The sequence below is a fragment of the Mastacembelus armatus genome, chromosome 1 (genome assembly GCF_900324485.2).
Source record: "Mastacembelus armatus chromosome 1, fMasArm1.2, whole genome shotgun sequence".
Taxonomy (NCBI): domain Eukaryota; kingdom Metazoa; phylum Chordata; class Actinopteri; order Synbranchiformes; family Mastacembelidae; genus Mastacembelus; species Mastacembelus armatus.
This window is the reverse complement of record NC_046633.1, coordinates 2,306,660-2,330,423: the sequence shown is the minus strand read 5'-3', so window position 1 is coordinate 2,330,423 and position 23,764 is coordinate 2,306,660. Positions and strand designations below refer to the sequence as shown.

Here is a 23,764-nt window from a genome sequence, read left to right as displayed (position 1 = left end):
AAGTGATACAAGTTATTGCACATGTGACAAATTGTTGCACTGAAAAGTTCTATATTTATTTTTTGAGTTATATAGTTTAAAGCCACAGGTATACATGATCTTCTGTGGTCCACAGTGGGTACTTAGACTGACCACCATGTCCTGGAGTGAGGGAGGAGTTGTCCATGATTGAATGTACTTTGGACAGCATCATGCTGATACATGCTGAGTCCAGGTCCTGCCCAACATCATCACTGGCCTTGTGGACCAGTTTGAAACTGCAGTTGATAAGTGGGAGAATTGAAATGTTGTTGAATTGTAGTAAAAAGTGTCTGAAAGTCTGTCTTGGAGGAGCCCAGTGTGAGCTGACACAGGCTACAGCTGCCCCACGACACTGTAAAGTATAAGCATCTATAGTTAATGGATTGATGGATTGATGGGCGCTCAGTATTGCATCCTAGTAAAATTTTTGCTTATTTTAAATTCCTCTCTGTCTTCTTTCTTTCTGTCATCCCAGACCGTTGGGTTGCCATGACGAGCGAGGAGGAGGAGGGCCCCGGCGTTGCAACATCAACAGCAGCGGCAGCAGTCTCCAGGGCAACAACAGCCATAGCCAGGAGCAACGGTGATGACGTCATCACTTCTTCCTCCCCTCGCAGGCGCTCCCCGTGCCACCTCCCGTGTCCCCGGGAAAATGACGAAATAGACGAGGGAGGGATTATTCAGGGAGAGAAGATTGAAACAGGGGAGGATGATGTGATGGAGTGTGAGGGTGATGATGATGATGATGATGATGATGATGACGATGGCAGCAGTGATACCAGTGTGTTAGTGGTACCCTACCCTGAACTGGTACCTGTGGTCTTCTTCTGCCTCAAGCAGACAACCTTCCCTCGCAGCTGGTGCATTCGTATGGTCTCCAGCCCATATCCTTTTAATATGTGTGCATTATCTCTGAAAGTGCTTGAGTTTTAACATCTGAATCCATTATCATTGAATCTATTTCCTAAACTGTAAAAAAAGGTTAAGAAAGCTTTTAATATTTCAGTCAGAAGTTTGACATTTTCCATTAAAAGGTGACAGATTCAGCTGTGAATCAACATAAACCCTTTCTCACAGCTGTTTCACCTCCACAGACATTTTCACTGCTGCAGTTTTAAGCTGACTTTCTAATTCATTCTTTTCAAAAGTACATTTCAGTGGTTGTAAGAAAGGAGCTCAGTGAAGCAACACTCTCCTCTTTGGTTAATTAATATACGTGTGTAGTGCACTGGAGGCTGGAGCCAAGTCCAGTTATTTATAAGTAATAACACCAGGGGTCAGATTTACTGAAGCTTCTGCACCTGTTTTCTACAGCAGATCTGACACACTCATCCACATTATGTCCATAATATCTGGATATAATCTAAAGAGTATGACTTCAAATAGGTATAAATACCTTTCCTCGATTACCTTGAACCTTTACTTTAGTGTACTTTACAGTGAAAGACTTGAGGCCTTTATTTGCAACAAGAGCTGATGCATTTATGTAGAAAGGTTTAGTGAGATGTTGGTAAAACTCTGGATCTAAATATGTTGTAGGTGTTTGTTTTAGAGGTTCCAGCTACTGTTAAAGATGTTTTCTCTACTCTATAAATAAGAAATACCTCATTATCTTCAGTGATTCTTATATTTTGTGTAGTGCGAGTGCTCTATTACACATAAACTCATGCAAATAACACTCATGCCTCAGTACACACACTGTGTTAGCAGCAGACACTGCTTGTCAAGCTTCTTTAAGGGAGGTAATGTGTGACTCACACCAAAGTAACCAAACTCTCTATAGCGGTAAAACAGCTGAGGGGAAAGAGCGAGAACGTGTGTCAAAATGCAGATATGAATAACTAACTGAAATTCAGCGGAGCGTGACGGAAAGGAGAAAAATGGATTAGGGAAACAGGGCAGAGATGGACAAATAAAGGGAAAGTCAAAGAAACAGTGAAGAGGAAGCAAGGTTGTACTGATGGAAAGATATTAAGGTGGACTGAGGGGAGAGACAAAAAGTGAAACCATCAATAGAAAGTGTCTCAGAAAGACATAAAATTTGAAGAAGGAATACAGGAACTATAGTATGGATGTGTGTCTGTATTTGCAGCTGCGTTTTTGTCAGTTTGCATGAATGCGAGTGCATGTGTAACAGCAACCGATTACTTCAGTATGTAGAATGTGTTTCTCTACATAAGAGAGAGAAGAAACAAGCTGACGCAAGTGACAAGAAGAAAAATGAGTTTGAAAGAAATTTTCTGTTTGTAGACATTGTGCCTTCTTACCTTTCCATTAACCAGGGGCCACACCCACCTCTGGCTGGGCCTGACATGAATTTATAACCAAGTGGAGAGAAAGAGGCAGAAAAAATTGAGAGAGAGGGAAAAACAGCTGGGCAGTTGCTTAGCAGGCCAGCCATCCTTTCAGATCTAAATAAATGGTCTTTTTAAAGAAAATCTCTTAACTCAGACAAGAAAAAAAAATTGGCTTTGTCTGTGTTTTGATCCTCTGTCTTTAAGTCTCTTTCAGTCTCATTTTCTCTTCTGCTATCTATTCCTGTCTGTCTTACCAGTATTCCAGTTGTGTCTCCCATTTTACCTTGAAAAGCTCCTAAGTGAATCAAGGTTAATTTTCTGCACTACACTAAGAGCTTATGTCGTGCATGGACTGACAAACGCAGGTTCTGTTACAGTCCTGCAGTTATGGTGTATAAAAGTCAGAGAGCTTCAAATGGGATCTCTATACCTGAGTGTCTGGATTAGTCTCATGAACATAAGGACAAACTCATAAAGGCAACTCTTGTTTAATGACATGCAGGTCTGCACTGGAGCCCTGCATGCTAAGCAGAAAGCCCAGGAGCCATACTAGCATGAGAATTCTCTTTGGGTTATATCTTATTCTAAGCTGCCTGCAGTTGGCAATAACAACTGCCAAACTCTCTGTGTCATGTTATGCAAGTCAGCATGAAAAGAAATTCCCTGAATATTTGACCAAACAAACAAAAACACAACAGTCTAGGTTGTTGAATGCCCTGCCGCTGAAATGAAAAGATTATAGCTGTGTTACTGTAGCCTGCTAGTTAGCGGTTCATTCCCAAAGACTGTACCCCCATTCTCCGTTTAACTGTCCTGTCTTTTGAGGTACCAGCTTGAGCTGGTGGTTTCAGACAAATTGTTTAGTTGTTACTTAAAGTTGAAATCTTAAAAGTCTTACAAATCACTCCGTGTGTTTTTAGACTTGGTAAGTCACATCTTCTGGCTTACACTTCACCATCTCTGAGCGCAGTAATTAAAGGAGAGGAAATCTGACTGAAAACGACAGTGTGTGTCTGTAGACGTGTGTGTACGTGTTTTTATGGGTCCAGGTCCAGATCCAGGTTCTCACATTGTGTGTTCAGATTGAGCAGCACAGCAAAGCACAGATTGATTCTCAAGTAAAATACTCTTTGCATGTTTACGTACACTTTATTAAGAATTATGTCAAAGTTTTAAATAGGTGTACTTTCTCATAGTAGTGTAAATTCTTAATTCTGTTATTGCTGTTGGTCGTGAATGTTTTATTTATTTATTCATTTAAGTTATATATAATTATATAAAATTATATATGATTATTATAAAAAATTTCAAGGCATGCAATTTGAGAGTTTTTTTATCATAAGAAAGCTACGAAAAAGGGAATGAAAAGTGTGGCTTAAAAAATGAGAGAAGTAGGCTCAGAGCTTCAAGAAAGTACGACTTCAGCTGCTGGCTCAGCTTCTCCCTCCCCTTCCTGTGCTTTCTCTCTCTATCATTCTTCTTCACCCTGTCCCTTTTAGACAGTAAATCATTTGTAGTTCTTATTGTGTTAAATTGTTTTGCCGAGGCAGAGAGAGGCCTTCGGTGAGGCAGAGTGGTATATTTGGCAGTCAGCATTAAAAAAAAAAATGCCTGTGGCAATCCACAGTAATAGACAGATCAAACTTTTGCACTCTGCACTTATTCCAAATAGCTGTTGGACATAATTTTTCCATTTACCTCTTGTTTTTCATTTGCACATCATTTTTTTTTATTCCTTACTTTGGCTGGTAGGTGTGTGTTACTCATCTGCTCATTTCAGTATGAATGATGGGATCCACTTCTCTGCCTGTCATCCACACTTACACACACACACGAACGCACAAATTGTCCATTTCAGTGGTTTGATTCTGATGTGAGAAAAGAAAGCAAAAACTTTTAATTTTTTCAGACACAGCAGAGCACCTGTACTCAGGTTAGATATCATGTATTGAAGGACCATTTATGTCAATGAGGGTAGATTAAATTGCAGTACGTCAGCCTTGAAATGTAAATATGAATAAATATCTCTGGAATAGATTCAACAGAAACTGATGTGAACTGTTGTGTTTAATACTTATTGATAGATGTGACTTTAAACCTGAACCTGCACTTAAAAATTAAGTTAGATAGCTTTTTATGTTTTTCTGTCTTTCATGGATATTAACTAATAAAAAATGTTTTATTAGCTTTTGTGAACCCTTCAAAGTTCAGTATAAACAGTACAGTAGGTCATATTTTAGTCATATTTTCCAGCCTCCAGTTAAAAGCTTTGTGTTTAGCTTTAAGACCTGGTTTAGTGAAATGAGAAGACTTGATATTTAACTTTCTTCACCAGTTTCTTTGCCAGTCAGTGCTGGGTAGGTGAAGCACCTGTAGATTTTCTAAACTCATGCGCTGCAACAGTGACTGGAAATGGTTTTATGTGGAAACCAGTGACAGCAGCTAAAAGCAATACAGAGTTGCTGATTTGGATATTTATTCTTAGCGTGATATGCAGTACTACCACCCCTCTCACATCACAGTAAGCCATTTTAATTCCGTGTTCATGTAAAGTTGTGTGTAGTGGAGCTTTAAGAGTCTTTTAAAAACCTGTTCTCTGCATGAGAAGAAAAGCTGCATTAAGGACACTGTGTTCAGAGGGAGAAGGCTTAAATTGTTTCCTCTAGCCACAATTTACAGCAGTTTTATTTTACGTCGCTATAACAAAAACTTTATCTTATGGAAACTTCAGCCCTTCGTCCATGTAATATAATGTTGCAAGTGGTGGTTGGGAAGTGCTTGTAAACAGTACACTCGGTTCGGTGAATAGATGAATCAAGATAAAAGAGAAGCACTTTAGTTTGAGCTGATTTTTCAGGTTTCACAAAGTTTAACTTATTCAAACTGAGGTGCTGCCAGCAGTCCTGCCATCTCTGTGACATTACTGAAATCTGTTTTTGGTTAATTGCACATTTTCTCTGCTGAATCAACTGCATAGTAACAAATGAAATGTCTGCTTTATTCTCCCCATTTTGTATAACAAAGCTGTTTCCAACAGGGAGTACTGTCATTGTGTCCACATCTGCATGATGCCACTGATACTGGGCTGAAAGTGAGGATAGGGCTGAATACGGAGCTATGAATATCTTGTTAACCATCTCTCAGGCAGAGACGCAGCCAAGTTCATTCACACAGAGAAGCAATAATCAGAAGGAAGGGAATAATAGAGATCATTTCAAAGGCTCAGATGTAAAATGCTGCCCTCCACATCTAAACCTGGAGTGCTCTAAGCAGGTGGAGTGAATATATATATATATATACTGCTCCAAACCAAATCTGATAGCAAAGGAAGGTCAGATTAATAGCTTCCAATTCACTATCAGTCTACTCTAGACCAACAGATGTGGCCCTCTGTGCCACTGGCAATGTTGTGCATGCACACACTATTTCTCAGAAACTCTCACATTCACAGATATTTACAGACACTCACACAAAGTCATGTTGTTGGAGTCTGTGTGAGGGGTTTGTGCTTTGTGTGTTAATATTGCAAATGAGAGTTCTGCAATAATCACAAGAGGATGGATGTGAAATATCCTTTGGGCGATGTGGATGGATGATTATTGGACAGATCATGCAGATAAACTATACTATCTTATACTGTATGTCTGCTCAACAAAATCAATGTCCTGTCAGTAGCTGGAGGGGATGTCTTTAATTATGTCTGGAAGTACTGCCAGGTTGTTCACACCCCCACTAATCACCATCAATCACATGTTTTGGTAATACATGTGTAAGAGCAGCAGTAAATCCATGGTTGGAATAATAGTTAACACACTTTGTGAATCTGTCAGCATTTGTACGCAACATACTATATAAGAGCAGCAGCCTGACTGGCAAAACTGGTGTTTGGTAAATTACCTAATTGGTGTCTGTTTTTTTCCAGGGAAATTAAAAATGAATGGTTTCCTCCATCTTCTTTTTGAAGAGCTGTTATTTTGCTTTCTTAATTTGTGTAGAGCTGTGAAGGCCTGTGAGGCTGTAATTACTGTCTATACAAACAGACCTGACTTGCCAAGATCAACTAGTTATGGCAGGGCACAACAGGTTTTTAGTTAAGTCCTGGAGTGTTTTAATGTTTTATTCATATTGGGATGTTGAGGATGGATAATGCCCCAGAAACAATTTTGCCTGGTGTTTGTTGGTTATGTTGACATATTTGTTTTTTCTTAAATAGAACACTGACATGTTTTTGTCTTTACTATTTCAAAAGCACCTGAATTGGGTTTGTCATTCACCCCCTGCTTGTTGTACATGTTGTATATGTAGATCAGATGTGGAAGGTATAGCCTGCATGTCCACTGGTTGCCTCTATAAGCTGTTGTTTTCCATAAGATCGTCATTGATCATATTGAGTGAATGTTGTGTATTGATCACTTCTGGCTTTTTCAATTAGACCTGACCTCCAGCCAGTCCCACTTATTGGTTGCAATAAGGGAGATGGTGCAACATTATTACTTCCTTTTTCCTGAAACTTTGAGGAATGGTGCATCTCACTGGAGCGTTCCAGCCACTGAAGTGACTCTTTGGATTCTTAAGGGGGAACAACAATTGTTGCCCAAACCTAAATAGATTTTTTGTTATTGACCGACCTAAAAGAAGAAGAAGACTCCATCAGTCAGACAGGATGACATGCTCACTGTTGTCTGAAGTCTCACTGTGGCTGGAGCAAACCAGATTTCTTGCTGAGCTCCTACTCATTTAAAAAAAAAAAAGCAGAGATCAGATCTGATTGAGATATAAGGCAGGTTATTTATCTTATTTTGACAACCCTATTGTAGTGTAGAAACAATTTCTATTCAGAAACAGGCTTCACATTCTGATGCTCAACAGTGTTTTACTGGCAGTACTGGACAATCTTTAGCCATGGGCATTAGTCTTTCTTTTAATAGATGTTAGCATTTGTGTGTTTTTATGCTGTGGTCAGTGTTTCTACAGAAATGCATATGCGTTGTGGCTGTGTCTCCATGGGGAATGTTAAACTGACAGCTAGTTTCCCTCGGTAGGACCCTCCTGTCTCATAACTGGATGTGCAGCATGAATGAAGATTAAACTTATTAATGAAGACAGGAGAGTCCTGGACAGTGCTGAAGCTGTCAGCAGTTATGAGTGTGAAGAAAAGACATCTTCTGTCCTCATCCCTTTTGTTTCCTCTACATAATTACTGTTTCTTTCCTCACCAGTTTTCTCTGCCGCTCTTCATCATTTCTTATTATACACCCTCTTTCTGGGTTGTGCATCTCTTTGGCTCTCTCCCATGCTCTCCCAGCCACAGTACTTATGCTAATGCCAGTATTAATCATTATGCTAATGTGAGTGTTAATCACTATGCTAATGTCACTGTACCTACCTGTCAAACTGGTGGAAGGGCTGCATATAAGGAACCTTCCTATCTCCCCACCCCCTCATCATCGTCCGTTTACATATACAGTGCACACTCACAACATGCTTTTCTGTAATCTATATGTGAAATGCATTAAGCTAAACATATTTTCTTTATTACTGGGTTGGTTGTTTCGTCTCCGGGTTGTTACGTCTCTATTTATCTAAACTTTCTTTAGTGCAGGAAGACAATGTCCACAACAGTAAACAAGGTCCTATTGTGGAGAACAAAGCACAGCAAATGTTAAAGATAGTAGAAAGCACAAGGGGGAGACCGGGATAAAAAAAAAATGCAAATGTAAAGCTCATTATGTGCCTGAGTAATTGGAATAACTTTATAAAGTGCTGCATATGGGATTTTTAAAAACAGATTTTCATTCAGTGTTGAAAGATTTCAGAAATTCTATGTACTCATAAAACATAGCCTGGTAATCTCCATGGTTTCCTTTTATGCCACATAACTATTATATTATTCATAATCATCTCTTATTTGCTTCTATATTTTACATGCATCTTATTGGCATTGTGCGATTTCCACAGACTGTTTGGTTTGACCAGTTTGGTCACTACTGCAGCATCATTTTGGACCATGAAGATTCTCTTGATGGACGTTAAGTTTCTGGCTCCTGATTCTTGCACAAATATACAATTATATCAATTTATTCCATTTGCACCCTACTGTGTTGTATTTGTTGGCAGCAGAGAAAACAAAATTGACAGTCTAGCATTGAATTTGTATGTTGGTCAGTCTTTCTCTGAAACACCCCTTTCCTGAAAACACCCCTGTCCTCTTTATCTCTCTCCCACTTGCTGTTATGTTTGGGTCTACAAGTGTCAACAGTCTTTGTTTGGTTGTAATCATTCCCTTACAATTAATCTGCCATAATACATTAGAATTATAGTCTTATAAATTCTCCATTGGACTGTTATAAATTCACTAACAAATTATAGGATATAACAAATGAAAGTTGTTTTTTATTTGACCGAGCTACATGTAGTAGCCATGTATATAATATTACTTTAATTCTGCAGGAAGTGCATGCACATGGCCTCTTACATCACCTGATTTATTACTGTATTGATCTTAACTTGTGAAACATTAACCTTCACTGCTACCTCTACTTGACCTTTACCTTGTGCAGCTTATAATTAACTACCAACACAGAGCCACAAACTTTTAATTATGGACATATCAGTAAGTCCCAAAAATGACCACAGATGCTGACAATTCCAGTGATACTGTATTGAGTTTGATGTCAGAAAATGACCACCTTCACATATGTATTTCTTTTGCTCTGGTCAAAATAATGTTTCATCATAGAATATGAGCAGAACAATGCGGTTGTGGGCATAATATTAAAGTTTTGACATAAAACTGGCTCAGTTGCATGCAGTAAAATCTTTCTGTAAAGAAGATAAGTTGTTATGGAGCTTTATACAGGATATTCTGCAGGCGTTCTACACCATCTTTTGTCACGGTATTGACAATTTTTTTTTTTTTTTTTAAACTGAAAAGACAATTTGTTCCATGGCAGGAGCTGCAATCCATTTTAACGGTCAACCTTTCGCCAGTTAACCGTTCTGCTTCATCCATAAGTTTCACTTCTTGCAGCAGTTAGATCCAGCATTAGTGACGACATGGACAAATGAGGTAGCTTAATAAAACGTCTGAGGGCCACAGAACAGAGCTTTTTAGTTTAATTCGCTGAGTCTCTGTGTGAGTGGAGGGTAAAGGCTGCAGGAGTGGGCTACAGAGAGGAGTAGAGATATAAAATGAATTTGAAATTATCAACCAGGCGAAGTATCTTATTCTCTCTCCAATCTAAAAATAATGGTGCTCTTGTAAACTTTCAGTTACTACTTTAATTTTGATGGCTGCCTGCAAGTTCTCTACATTGCATTTACAGTATATGTTATTAGGTTGGTTTGTTGTGAAATGTGATGGCCCCCTGTCACTCATGACCCCTGTTTTCCTCCAGGACAGATATAAAACAGCTGTTTCCCTTCTTATCCAGCCTGTTTTGTTTCTTAAAGCTCCCCCCACCTCATTACAATTTCACGGATCAATTTTTCCCTATTCTAGTCTGGGCTCTCACAGCAATGCAGTCCTCTGCAGCATGCACAGCCCTATTGTGCTGAATGCCATCTATATAGTTTAGGCTATTTGTTTAGAGGATGCGCTCAATAATTCAAAAGTGGCATCAGTAGTTCTCTATGCCATCAGGTGGATGGTATTGATTATAATGGATAGATGTGGTTGGGCTGTTTTTGTGTGCTCCTTTGGGATTTTGTAAGCAGCTCATTGAGCTTTGTGTTATAACACACTACTTTAGTAGTTCTTGAATTGAACGTTTCCTGCTGTGATGGATCATATTTTGATATGTGGGGGGTAAAGGCCATAGTAGAAGAGTAGTAACTGCTGTAGATATTATTGGTTATGTAAAATCCGTACAGTACATCCACACATCTTTTGATGCTGCTGCTTTAATTAAGAAGCATTTGCTCACTTTTTCATTTAGATTTCTTGCATTTCATCACAGCGAGCATTGTCTCAGCAACCGTATAACAAATGGTAGTTTGGAAGCCATTAAAGACTTTACATCTTAAGAACAGTCTTTTAAATGAAAATTACAGTAACAGAGATGCTGATTCCACAGATTTAATTTATAACTCTTACTGTGTGTCATGTCCTCTTTGCAACTTCAGACAGCCCCATGCTGCGGTCATGTATTGTTGCTCTGTCTTCATGCTGGTTGCTGCCAAAATATATTATTGTCAGCTTGCTATTGCCCACTGAGCCTCCAGGTGCTGAAATAACATACTTGCTCCTGTAGAGAGAGAGAGTGAGAGGGTGTACAGTGTGTGTCTGTGTCTGTGTGTGTGTGTGTGTGCGTGTGCGTGTGTGTGTGTGTGTGTGTGTGTGTGTGAATAGGCAAAGGGTCATCCAGGGTCTGCAGCCTTCAAACAATCACAGACACAGTAATTAGCACAGTGGTTTTTGTACATGGTGTTGTGTGTGTGTGTGTGTGTGTGCGTGTGTGTGTGTGTGTGCATGCATCAGTATCACTAGCATCACCTCTGTTGTTTTCCTCTCCTGTATCCTTCCCCCTCTTTCTTTTCAGTCCTTTCATCCCTTGCTTTTGCTTTCCAGCACCTCACAGCTGTCAGTGTCACCATGGTGATGTATAGAAGTCAGGTGATCTGACCCCATAGTGGGTGTGATTTCTGTGTGTGTATGTGTTTTAGAGAGAGAGAGAAAGTGTGTGTGTGTGTGTGTGTGTGTGTTATTTATAACATCCTGCCTGGTTATCCTCAGAGAACCAAAACCTGACCCAGCTGTGCTTTGACAATGTAAGACCAGAAACACTTTCAACAGACTCCGGTGGTTGTAGTTATATCTTTATATAGAAAAAAGTGTAAAATTACTTTTTTATTTTTAAATCTAACTGAACTAGCCTGATATTTACAACTGATCACCAACACGAGTGTTTACCTTTCACTGATTTGATTAATGTTTAAACGTCCTCTGTTGATGAAGGTGAGAGACACTTCAGAAAGCTCAGAGTTAAAAAAAAATGATTGATTAAATAATAATTTTCAAAAAACAAAGACAATTTTTAGGAACCATGTTAATTTTATGAAAAAAAGATATTTTTAGACAGGAGCTTGGTAATAAACTTCCAAATAAACAAAGCGTGAGAAACTGAGAGAGACTCAAATGAAGCCATTCGCCCAAGTTTGGTAAATGACAGTCATTAGTCTGTCATTAACACTCGCCTCCAATGATTGCTATCTGCATGGTGCTATCCTGGGAACTGTTGACTGGCATGTGTTAATGTGTTGTGTGTGTTCAAGTGCATGTTTGTATACCTTTGTTTTGTGAACCAAAATTAGTGTCTCAATTTAGGGAGCCTGTCATTCCTGCTGAGAGTGATACTTGTCCCTGCAGATACCACAGTGTGTTCCTCTTGTTAAGATGATGAATATTAACATGTCACTTTGTTATGTCTCAGTGAAACTATAATGATACCAATCAATACAAAATGCAGAGGACAGAACACTCTCAAACACCAATATTTAATAATATTTAATATTTTTTTACCTGTAGAGAGAAGATGTTACTGGGAGAGACTTTGATAAAAACAAAAATATAATCCCAAGGGCTCAGGATGACATCGCTGTGGAATAAAGGTATAAAAGAATGAAAAAGATAAGGCTGAGATTTTGAGCAACAAAAGGAGTGGATTTAAGGTGTAGGCGGTGTGAGAAGGAGATGAGTAAGGGCAAGAGAGTAGTGAGAGGAAGACTGGAGACTTGGAATGAAGTCAAACTTAACTTGGATCTGCTTTTTGTGGGTTTGATGTTCAGTTCTGTTGGATGTGAGAAAACCACTAGCTAAGGTCTTGGGACATGATGACATAGCCAATAAGAAAAGGGCACATCAACCTTTGAGGGTTTAGACACCGTTTAAAAAAGTACATTTTAAATAGACCAAATGTTCTCTTACCATACGGGCAGGATGCAGATTAATTCGGCATGTATCGTTAATGTGCAGTATTAATCATTAAAGTAAAAAAAGACCAGTCAATTTTTATATTTATATAGTTTTATTTTAATGAGAGCAGGCCATGCTAATAATCCTCTTTAGCTGCTGCAGTGCTTAGAAAACAGTGTTAAGAAGCAGGATCAGGGAAACGGTGAAAAAAGGCAGGTGTTCAACAGGTTTGAGGTCAGTGCACACACTAGTTTTGTTTTTGTTCTCATGAATGCATTTTGTATTTTCTGACTTTGTCCCTTATGGTCCCTTTTGTCTTCCAACCTCTTTTTATTCGTTCCTTCTACTTTCTTCAGCTTAATTTCAATCTGGCTAAATCTCCATCATGTGATCTTCACATCTTTCTCTCTTTAAAAGGCCATTATGTCTTCTAAGTAGATACAAGAAATGAAATGCACTTGATGATCGCTGGTACTTCTATGTTTCTGCGTGAGCAAATTAGATTTATCTTGCACATAAATGCAAAGAGTTATAACGTATACCAGTATTAATGTATAGAAAGGTGCTATAGCAGGTGCTGCAATATGCAATAATCTGAATTGTCTTGAGCCATATTTCATGATGTCTCCTGTTTGCTTATGTCAGTAATTGTATTGTATTATTGCTGGTCAGTCTGTTCCTCTGGTTTTTGCTCTGTTACACAATCCTGGCAACTCTGGAGGATGAAAATAGCATGTAACAGTGATCGTGGGCAAGAGAGGAAACCTACACACTTAACATCGGCATCATATTACCTCCAAACTACATCACAGAGAGAGAGAGAGAGAGAGAGAGAGAGACAGGAGGGAGCAAAAAAAGAAGGCAAGATGGAAAGCACAGAAAATCCCACCAGATGGTCTAAAGGAAGACTCGCATGTTTCGTGTCTTTTCCTGTCTTATAAGCAGGTTTCCATCTGTAATTGCATAGAGAGTATTTTCCTGCTGCCTCCTCCTGCTGCATCTCTCCATCACTGCTTAAAGCTGTCACAGTTGGCAGCATATAAACAGTAGAAGTTTATCTGTGCTGTTCCATACCCTCAGTCCTCTCTGTTGCTGCAATTTATCTTAAATTTATAAATGATCTGCCAAATTACCTCTTAATGCAGCGAGTCTCACAAAAAAACATAGATTTGCCTTTTGTGAGTTTGCGAGCACGTGTACACAGGTAGTTTTTGGGCTTGGCATCACATAGGTTTGATCTCAAATGGCATCTAATTATACAAAAGGATGAAAAACACACTTTTATACTGAACTGAAGTCTTGTTGGAGGGGTGGCAAAACTTTTATCAGTTAACATTTTTACAGAATAGATCCTTGCTCAAGATTGTGCATGACAAACTAGAGAATTAACAGATCAAAATGCACACATACGAGCCTTAACTGAACTTGCATGTATGCACACACAGCAGAGGCTTCCTGATATTTTTGTAAGCGCTGGTTGCTACAGCAACAGGGGAGAGCTTGTCTTGAGGAATCCTGTGGCAGCTGTGCCCTGACCATCGGACAGAGAAAGCTAGTGGGAGACGCAGACAGAAACAGTAGTCCAAGATTTGAGTTGACATAACTAACTAAAGTGATGAAAACTTTATCATGTATTTAAACAACCAGCATTTTTGAGGAGCTATAAGAATAGTTTGAGTTGACCTTAACTCAGACATCTGGTTTCAGGAATCTCAAACCACCTCAGCACCTGCTGGCCTGCAGCTGATCCCTGACCTCAGACCTTAAAAAGTGGGCAATGTTATGCTTGTTATACAGGAAGATGACTGAAACACTTGAGAACTAGAGTTGGCTGCCCCTGGTCCACAATTAATTATACCCAGAAGAGCCCAGATCTGTTTGCATTCATGTAGGCTATTCCTTTTTATGTCTACACATCTATAAAATGAAATCCTGCATATAAAATTGCTTTGCATTCAGTTGTTGTCCTCAGCATTCAGTCTGACTGGATTCAGACCTTTGAATCACTCCTCTCTGATTTGTTCAGAGCATCAATCGGACTGCTGCTGTGCCCACCGACAGCTGTTTCCACTGCTTGACTAATCAGTGTTTAGTAAGTGACATGACAAAGAAGGCAGTCATCCTCTTAGGGTGCAAACAATCTAGCTACATCCTCAAAAACAGCAAAAGCTGACATCAGTGTAGTATAATCAGATCTTTAAAAGCACTAAACAAAGTGGCCCTAGAAGGTTTTATTAACTTCTGATTATAATAATAATAATGCTCCTAGTATTTACCATAAAGAAACATGATCTATGAAACATGATGCATTTGCCTAAATATGGCAGGACATAATATGCATTTCATTTAGAGTGAAGACAAAAGGCAGAAATAGCTGAAAGCCTGAGACGTGTGAGCGTGAGGAGAAGCGAGAGAATGAGTTACCATCATTCTGACGATTATTCACATAATCTTTATTGTTCGTGTGTCTGAGTGTTTCTCACTGTGTGTGGGCACGTGTCTGTGAGCAGTCCACTGACCTGACAGGCTGGGAAAAAGAGGAGTTGACATGAGATGTGAAGCATTACCGTGTGATATCCCATGACATTTACTGCTGTCCAACACACACACACACACACACACACACACACACACACACACACACACACACAGTCCATCCTCCCTTTATCCAGTCAGCTGTACTGGATCGAAGAGCCCCTGATGGAAAATACCGGGAAAGAAAAAGGCCTGTCAGCCAACATTATACACTGACGAGGAGCGTTAGAGTGTGTGGGATGGACAGAGGGAGTACTTAAAGGATAGATATCAATGTGAGAAGAATTTAGGGTCATATGAATGTGTGAACAAACAAAAACAGAAGTCTAAAGCAGTAAATGTTAAAATAAATGCTTATGCTGAATGTCAGCGCAGCAAATGATATCACAGGAAACAAAATTTTGCCTTTGAAACAAAATAAACTAGTTTTTAGTCAAAGTTTATTCAGAAAGCAATTTGGTGAATCAATGTTTGGGGAACATGCCGTGTTTTGCATAAATTTGTGGTTTATACCATATCAAGCTCATTTAGACATGTTTTAAACAGTTTATCATTAATTTAGGAAAAGTTAGAAGTACTGTTCACTTTCTCGTTAATGAGATGAAACGATCTATAGCTACAGCCTAAGGTTAGAGATGGGGCAGACAGCATGCCCAGCTCTGTCATATTGTTAAACCTGCACATTTAACCAGCGGGAGTTACGTGTTGGCCCTACTGTGCTGAGCACAGGTTTGGTTTGGTCTCTTAAAGGTGAACAGACCTTTAGAAGCACAGAGCATGTGTGGGGAATAAAGCTGTATGAGGCTTCTTGTGGCTAAATCAGTGCAGTACAGGTCTGATGGACCGAACATGGACCCATCACTGTGAAAACAGCACACTGGTAAGCTGCTCCCATTGCTCTTGACTGTCATTCATCAAACGTATATGTGCATCTATGTGCTTTAATTATATTATTTATGCACCTGAGGGGCCTGTTCGAAGTTTTATTTGTTCTTCCATGACTATTTAACATGTCTTCTGAATTTACTGCCTCTGTCTTAAGTCACAAGTGAAGCATCGTAGCTTCATTAGCTGTGGAAGAGAATTTCATGCAGTGCTCCCTCAAGACATGATGCAGTCTCACTTAAGGACACCAAAGCCGCAAACCAAAATAACTTCCCCTATCCTTCCCTCTCTTCCCTCCTTTGTGACTATTTACTTCATTTGAGAGTCGATTCGTTGCCTTGGAAACCATGAGGTCGTTTGCCTCCCGCATGTCTCTTTGGAAACAATAAAAGCAAGAGAGGGAAGGCGAGGGAGAGAAACGGCAGAGTGACATCGAGAATAGGTTAGAAAGAGTGACGCCACGCAGTGAGGTATTAAGAATTCATTTAGCCCCCGCTGCCTCACACTTTCAGCCTCCCAGCTCTTTTCAGCTCTGTCACGCTGATGCTTTTGGCACATCAAATCTTTTCGGTAATGGTCTCCAGTGCCACTGAATTTTATTCTTGCCTTTTAAACTCTTGGATGTGTTTCCTCGCCGCTCTATCATATAACTGAGATTCTTCCTTGAGTTTTGGACCAAACTGACATTGAGTTGCCAGGAAAATTGTGGTATGTCTAAAATGAGTGTAATAGGGCTGAAGTAGTTTAACCATCAGAAGGTTTTTGGACAGTTGTGTAAGCACGATTTAATAAAACAGTTGGGTTCTCAGATGCAATGGTCACTTTTCACATCTATTTTATAGATTTGATTAGTCAAAAACCATTTATACATGCATCAACAACAAAGTTAGATCCTTACTGCACTACTGAAGTAAAGCTTGATGGCAAGGACTGGTATTTTTCTGATGATATACAGTGTCATAGTTTGGTTATGTACAGTAAAACCTGCCTTACCTTTAGAGGCCAAAAACTAAAATAGAAAAGCTCTAATTGTTGTAGTTTTTGACACAGAAATGCTCAAAAGTTTCAGAAAGGTATGAAAAAGCTCAGTCAAACTGTAGGTGAAGCTATTATTTACTTACTGAAGCTGTTGACTGACCCACACAGCAATACTGTAAGTCTTCCTGTAGTGTGTGACAGCCCCTGGATGAACGTGAAGCGGAGCATGCTGAAAAACAGCATTCGTCTTTGCAATCACTCTCTGGCAATAAATGAAGGTTATAAAATTCCAAAGCCGACGCAGCTTTAGAAACAGTTTCTGAGTTAATCTTCTCTGAACGCTCTGTCTGTAAGGAACCTTTATTCTTTCAGGTCCACCATGTTTTCCTTCCAGTGACAGTCCTGATGTGTAATATATGTGTATGTTTCTGTCAGTGAGAGAGGAAAAAATACGCTCTCTTCCAATGTACCAACACTAATTGACTCATTTTTTGGAAGTGGTGAGACACAGACAGAATGACACTTGCACATTGTTAAAGGCTGCTCATGTGCAGACAGCAACCGTGAGAAGCTAAACTGGAAATCTGGGCACATAGAGGCTGTTTTTAAAGAATGTATTTGGCAGTGGAAATAATCCAAAGATAATCCTTATAGCATTAGACCAAAGGTTGTCATCATTATTTAGACTGGGGAAAATATGAAAGTGCTGACCTGGAGCTTTAACCAGCCATGCATCCTCTATTAAAGTGTGTCTCTGCCTGGAAAGTCGGTGCTTTTTAGGTGGTGTGTTCACAGGCACTGCCTGAAGGGTCTCACCACAAGCTCAGTGACACCTGCAGGTGACGTCTCCGTCCTCATTAGGAAGGGCTCAACATAGAAAACAGCAAGTGATAAAGGGAATATGTGTATGATGGCCTAGAGTGTACTGTATATTGTACCCATCTGTGGTTTCTGGTAGACTTTTAATTTGAAACATCTGAGCTTTATTGATTATACAATTCAAATGAACAAAGTCTGAGATGTTTTGTACACATTGCTTGTGGTATTTCTGTATTTCTATGATTTGGCTCTTGGTCTTGGCTCCTCACCACCTTGTCTTGCATGTCTGGTTTACAGCTGTTACTGTGAGATCAATATTAAACATCCCTCCCTGCAGCGGTGTGTATTTCTCTTTAAATTATCCCCATCAGCTGACACGCATTGGTTTGATGTTTGATTTAATGTGAGACTTAATGTACAAGATGAGGGTTTGTGTGAGCATGTGAAAGTGTCACGTGTGGGTGGGTGAGTGAGTTGGTAGCACATGCATAATTGTGTATGTATATTTTTCTGCTCATATGTGTTTTGACGAGTAGGTGTATGTGTGTGACGATGTGTTTTTATGTGTATCCATGTGTTTTGCCCACTCGCAGCCTATCTTTATCCAAGTTACAGTCGTCCATGTCTTTGTGGGAAGGTTCAGGCAGGGCCAGAAACATGTTGAGAATTGAGTCTTTTCTGGGAATTCTGTTTGTTGAAACCTGCAGTGTAGTACGCTCAAAGAAGAACAGCCTCTCCATTTGCCTCTCCATCTTTTCTTCCTCGCTGAAGCTGCTCCCATCATGCAGACTATGTGTTGTTGGCTGCTGGGGAGCATTTCAGCACCCTGCGCTGTTTAGCCTCGGGGAGAGATTGGACCTCCTGGGCTATTACAGCGTATCCTGCTTCACATGCTTGTTAACCAAGCAGTGCACTCTTCCTCAACACAGAAAATGCATTGTGTATCACTCTGTCACACTCTGCTGCTTTGTTTCTATCATTTTTCTCTGGCACACATCTTGGTTTAGCCTGTTTTGCTCACTTCATTAACCTTTCCTCAAACCAAGTGTGCGTCTTCCCATGATACTCTCAGCACATTTGGCATCACCACAGGTATTTGTCCCGTAGCATTTGTCAGCAGTCAAATAGAATCGGATCTTCCTCATAGAAACTGCTGAATCAGTAGGGCTTCAGTGGCTTGATCAAGGGCAAATCAGAGTAGATGGTGGAATAATAGAATTCCACTAATTGTACTTAGCATCTATAAGAGCTTGATTAGCTTTATCATTTGGATTTCTTTGGGGCACTCGTCTGCATGTAAAGAAATGGAAATGGCTTCATTTCATAAACATCAGACATTTTTCATTGCTCCTGCAAACATCCTACATCCTCTAATCATTCTTAAGGTCTGCACTTTAACAATAACATTTAGGGCATTGATGGTCTATTAATGGAAATCATACCAGATCATGTTATCCATCCTTAAATGCTACTTGACTTGACTCTTTGCAGCATTATGTTTTTGAATGAGATTGTTTTTGTTGGATTTAGGCACGTGAGCATAACATTGCACTGAAAACTGGACACGTGGTTGTTAATATTTATTGCTAAAAAATTAACTTTAACTTGAAAATTGACTTTTTTTTTTTAATGGTACCATATCAATATATGAGCTGTTCTCTTTAACCTTCTGTCTCCACGTGGTTTGAACGTGTCAGTATGATGGTGATCCTGTTGAACTGTGTGACCCTGGGAATGTACCAGCCCTGTGAGAATATCGACTGCTCCTCAGACAGATGCCAAATATTACAGGTACATCACCACACACACACAAAACAACAAAAACCCACTTTTACACAGTCAAACCAATTTGTTTTAACTTTTCTTGAGGGGGTAATTTTGGTTTTGTTGCTTGTAAGGTTTAGTATTGATGTTTTTAGTCACACTAATGGGAAATCTGAGTTTGATGATTTCATCATCTGTTGATCTTTTGATTAATTCATGGTCTGCAGTGTTTCCTCTAGCACCAACAAGGTTTAAGCTGCACATTTTTTTCTGTTGTTGAACTGTTGTCAGAAGGTTCGTATTTAAACAGATCAGGCTTATTATTACCACTAATGCTGTTGTTGTTTTATAGTTCACTGTTACAGATCAATAACAAACTCTGGACCTACTGTACGTTATATGTTCATACTGTTGAGGTGTAAACGTACAGGAAATTTGCGTACATTCACACCAAAACTCAACCATACAAGTTTTACAAATCAGCCCGACAAAAAGCCAACATACAAAACTCACATAAACATGCAAAGACAGATCTGCACAAAAAATGTTCTCGGGGGCAGAGAGGGATGCATGTTTGTAGGAAGTGTGCACATCCAGCCATTTGTTCCTCATACATACTTGTGCTGAAACATAAAGAACACACTAATTCACGTGCACACACAACACCCTCTTGCTCTTCCTTGATTCCTTCCTCTAGTTCATCCTCTCCATATTTCCTCATCTTGCTCCCCCTTCGCCCTCCCCCTCTCATGTAGGGAGTCTGTAACTCCTCGCGGTGACTCACTACTAGCATGTGGTTGTTATGCAGCAAGCATGACTTTCTCACGTACGGCACCTCGACAGATTTCCTCGTCATCTGGCACGACACCGAATCCTTTCTCACTTGTATTAAAGGTGGCCTGAGTGGGTGTAACATCTGTGTGAGAGAGCGTGCACGCGTATGTCTTCAGTCTGTTGGTGTGCAGCACTTGTTGAATCACCCCTGTTTTTCACATTCTCACATGAACACACACAAGGCAACACACTCATCACATAACAGTCAACACAGTAGATCGATTTGACTTCCTGGGGGACATGGCTGCTGAGTTGGACCTAATAGAATTTCTCCTTTAAGTATCAGCATGGTTTTAGTGGGCTACAGTGGCACAGTCGATACGGATTTTTCAGGAAATCAGGGGTTCGATACCATAATTTTAATAGTGCCTCACCAGCACAGTCTGTACACTAACAAATGTGCACTTAAATGCTTCTGGGAGCTTGGTGACTTGTTGAGTTAGGTTGCTGGATGGTTAGATGACCTGGTTAAAATCAGGAGAGAGAGTCTGCATGGTGACTAATGCGTTTTAGTTTGTTCTGCTACAGTCAGTGACAACGAAAATTGTAGTTTGCTCTTGAAGACATTTGGTAACTCATCCTGGAGGCTTTTTCCTGTTCTAACACCTCTTGGATGCTCATTGAAACATCTTCAAGCTGAAATAGGAATTTAAATTTGCATACGCCTGCCTTCTGGCTGTCTAATAACATGAATGGGTGCGAATCTTCATAGACATCACAAGTTGTTGTGTAAAGACTGCAGTGTGTTCATCTCACTAAATAGGAAACGTAAGAGCATCAAAAACAGGCCCTCATCAGTCCTTGATCCCAAATTGCAAGTAAACATAAATGCTGGAGCATGGACACAAGTACACCAAGTGGATCTATTTAATTACAGCTTTCTTTGATCTGATCACTCACTGAGTTGGACTGACAAAACACTTTAGACGATGTGAAAGGTTTGAAACTTTCAAAGCTAAATTATTTTCACCATTGAAACTTAAGTAGTTTTTAATTACGTGATGATGATTTGCTAGTTGTTTAGATAGATTTATAACATGAGTAGTAATGTACAATATAAAGGCAGTACTGATACTTGAAAAGAAGCCTGGTATTCATTGTTACACAAACACTAAAGATGCTACCACCTAATATACTGATGTTTAGCAGGGATGATTTTTATTTATCATTAAATAAAAAAAATAAAGCTGAGGCTGATGGGAATTTGAGGTATCGACTGTGGCCATAAGCTAATCTATAGAAAAAAATTAATTATTTGTGGCGCTTAATGAAAAGTCATTAGGGCCTTTTTTCTAGGAGCCAGCTCTGGGCAAAATTTGATGTCAGTCCATCAACTAGTCCGTGCAACTTGGAACTGCTGGTGATGCTGCAAGAAAAATCCACAGTCCAAATGAATGATAATTTACTGTTCTTTCCTTGCTTCACATGGACAGGCCAACATGTCGACCTCAAATATCATGTTCCTCTTGTTGTAACAAAGAAGTGGGGATGAGACAGGATATCACTATGGCTGAGACATTGTATGTCTGCAGATAAGTAAGGAGAAATTCCACAAAGATGCATCGTGACATGAGGTGTTAGAGAAAAAAGAGACAAGCAGACTGGCAGAAAAAGCAAAATAGAAGGCTGAGAGTAAGAGCTCTGGTTTCTTTAACCTTTGGTGGAGTTTTTATCTCCCTTGGGTCAGCGAACTTTACAAAAGGTAGCACCTCGACCATCTTTTCAGTTGGACAAAGGTCAAGGTTGCAAACTTTGACCATTCCTCCACATTAACAGCTCAGTCTGGCACCTCCACCCAGGTCTTCTTTGTTGGAGGTTGCTATGAAGATCCACACTCGTAGCTCAGATTCAGATCATGTTGCCTGCAGTGCTTCTCTCTCAAAATCAAATTAGAGTGTCAGTTCATGTCTAATCCTCCTGTATACACAGAAAAGAACATCACCCAATCATTTTGCTCACAACAGCAACATTAGCCAGCTGAGAGCTTTGATTTATTTACATTTTATTCTCTCTTGTTTTAATTAGACGCTTGATTAAAGCTGGGACAGGGGTGGGGGAATACCGATATGGGGCTTATTGCTGATTACTGCTCAAAGAAATGTTCTTCATTACCCCACCATTTACAGCAAACTGCTCAACTGGGGCAGAGGTGACTAACGGGGACTTATTTTTGTCTTTATTCAAGAGTACCGTCTTTCGGTCTGAGAGAGTAATTTGATTACTCTTTAAATTTCACAATGCTCTCTCAAAACCCCGTCCTCCCACTCAACTATCCCCCATTTGAACTCAGATTTGCTCTGCTCATGTTTAAAACTGTAAGTGTGATCTGCTTAAACAAATTTCCTGTGCTTACACTTAAATCCTCTTCCTCTCACGCCTCTGTTTTCTGCTCTTGCTGTCGGACAGACAGGAACGCCATCAAAATGCACCAAGCCATTTACAGTCTGGACCATGTCAGAAATCTAATCTTCATCATGTGTAACACTTTTTTTGTTTAAAGTGTTTGTTTACAACAGAAACAACAGAAAGTTGTAAACAACTTACTTCTTACTGTTTACAGATAGCCGCCTTATGAAGTCTGCCTCCATGTCCAATAGAGATGAACAGATATTGATTTGTGATGATGAAGAAATGCCATTTGATTAGTGTCATTTATCTCGTTCTCTCCTTATGTCTCTGTCAGGCCTTCGACGCGTTCATCTACATCTTCTTCGCTCTGGAGATGGTTATTAAGATGGTTGCCCTGGGAATTTTTGGTCGTCGCTGTTACCTTGGGGACACGTGGAACCGACTGGATTTCTTTATCGTCATGGCAGGGTGAGGACCATTGTTCCTTTATTTGTCTTTTTTTTTGGATGTCAGGGGAGTCACATGAGTCTCAACAGTGAGAGGTTTTGTTCTAAACAAACTTCTTGCTTAACTTAGTGATTCATGAAACACAGCAGTTTGTCGGAAAAGTAAAAGCATAAAGGATAAACAGTGTTTACAATATATATATATATATATATATATATGGATTAAATGGGGAGAGAAGCTGATTGATTCCCACAAATGTGTGTTTCTGGATATTACTGGTGTTTAATTCTGCACGTTGAAGCTGCAGCTTCCAGCACATCTGAATTACTTAAAACTTCAAATGTTTAATTATGATTTATCATTGGCCTATTTAAAGGCTCCAATCCCCCTTTTCAGCTCATCGTATTTGTCTTGCTGACAGTCCATGATCTGGTGCGCTTCCATGCATGGCCAATCACGTTGCTGTTAAATATGTAATATGACATTAAATATTAACATGTTGATCGTCACTGACTTTCACCTGGGACTCGACACACAAGAAGACAATAATATAATTCAGAGGAGCTAATCGCTGCAATAATTTAATGTATCAGTTGAAATTACTCTGCCATAAATTTTGTACAGGGTTATACTGGTTCCTCTGACTTAATGAAGATGACACAAAACCTTCGGCTGGTTAAATAAAATTGCTTAAAGTGATTTTATTCCCTGAAAATGGATTAACTTTCCTACTGAGCCCGACACTATCCTGAAACAAATGACAGTTACAGTAAAACCGTTGTCCATTAAGAGAATATAGCCCTAAACCTGGTCAGAGCACATGTTAAGGCCACCTGTTGCAGACTGTTTATGGCAGCGCATTGCACTTACTGCTTTCAGGTTGATTTGAAGATCTTTCATTCACTGACGGATGCTCTTCGGG

The 23,764-nt window shown here is 39.6% G+C and overlaps 1 protein-coding gene across 1 annotated transcript in view; it reads left to right on the top strand.

Annotated features, from left to right (window-relative positions):
* Positions 1 to 723: 723 nt before the first annotated feature.
* cacna1ib (calcium voltage-gated channel subunit alpha1 Ib) overlaps positions 724 to 23,764 on the top strand; it is a 109,536-nt gene continuing 86,495 nt past the window's right edge. The window contains exons 1-3 of the mRNA XM_026303208.1: positions 724 to 905; positions 19,128 to 19,239; positions 22,730 to 22,863. Coding sequence (XP_026158993.1) covers positions 739 to 905; positions 19,128 to 19,239; positions 22,730 to 22,863 — 413 coding nt within the window. The 5' untranslated portion in view covers positions 724 to 738. The remainder of the gene's footprint in view (positions 906 to 19,127; positions 19,240 to 22,729; positions 22,864 to 23,764) is intronic.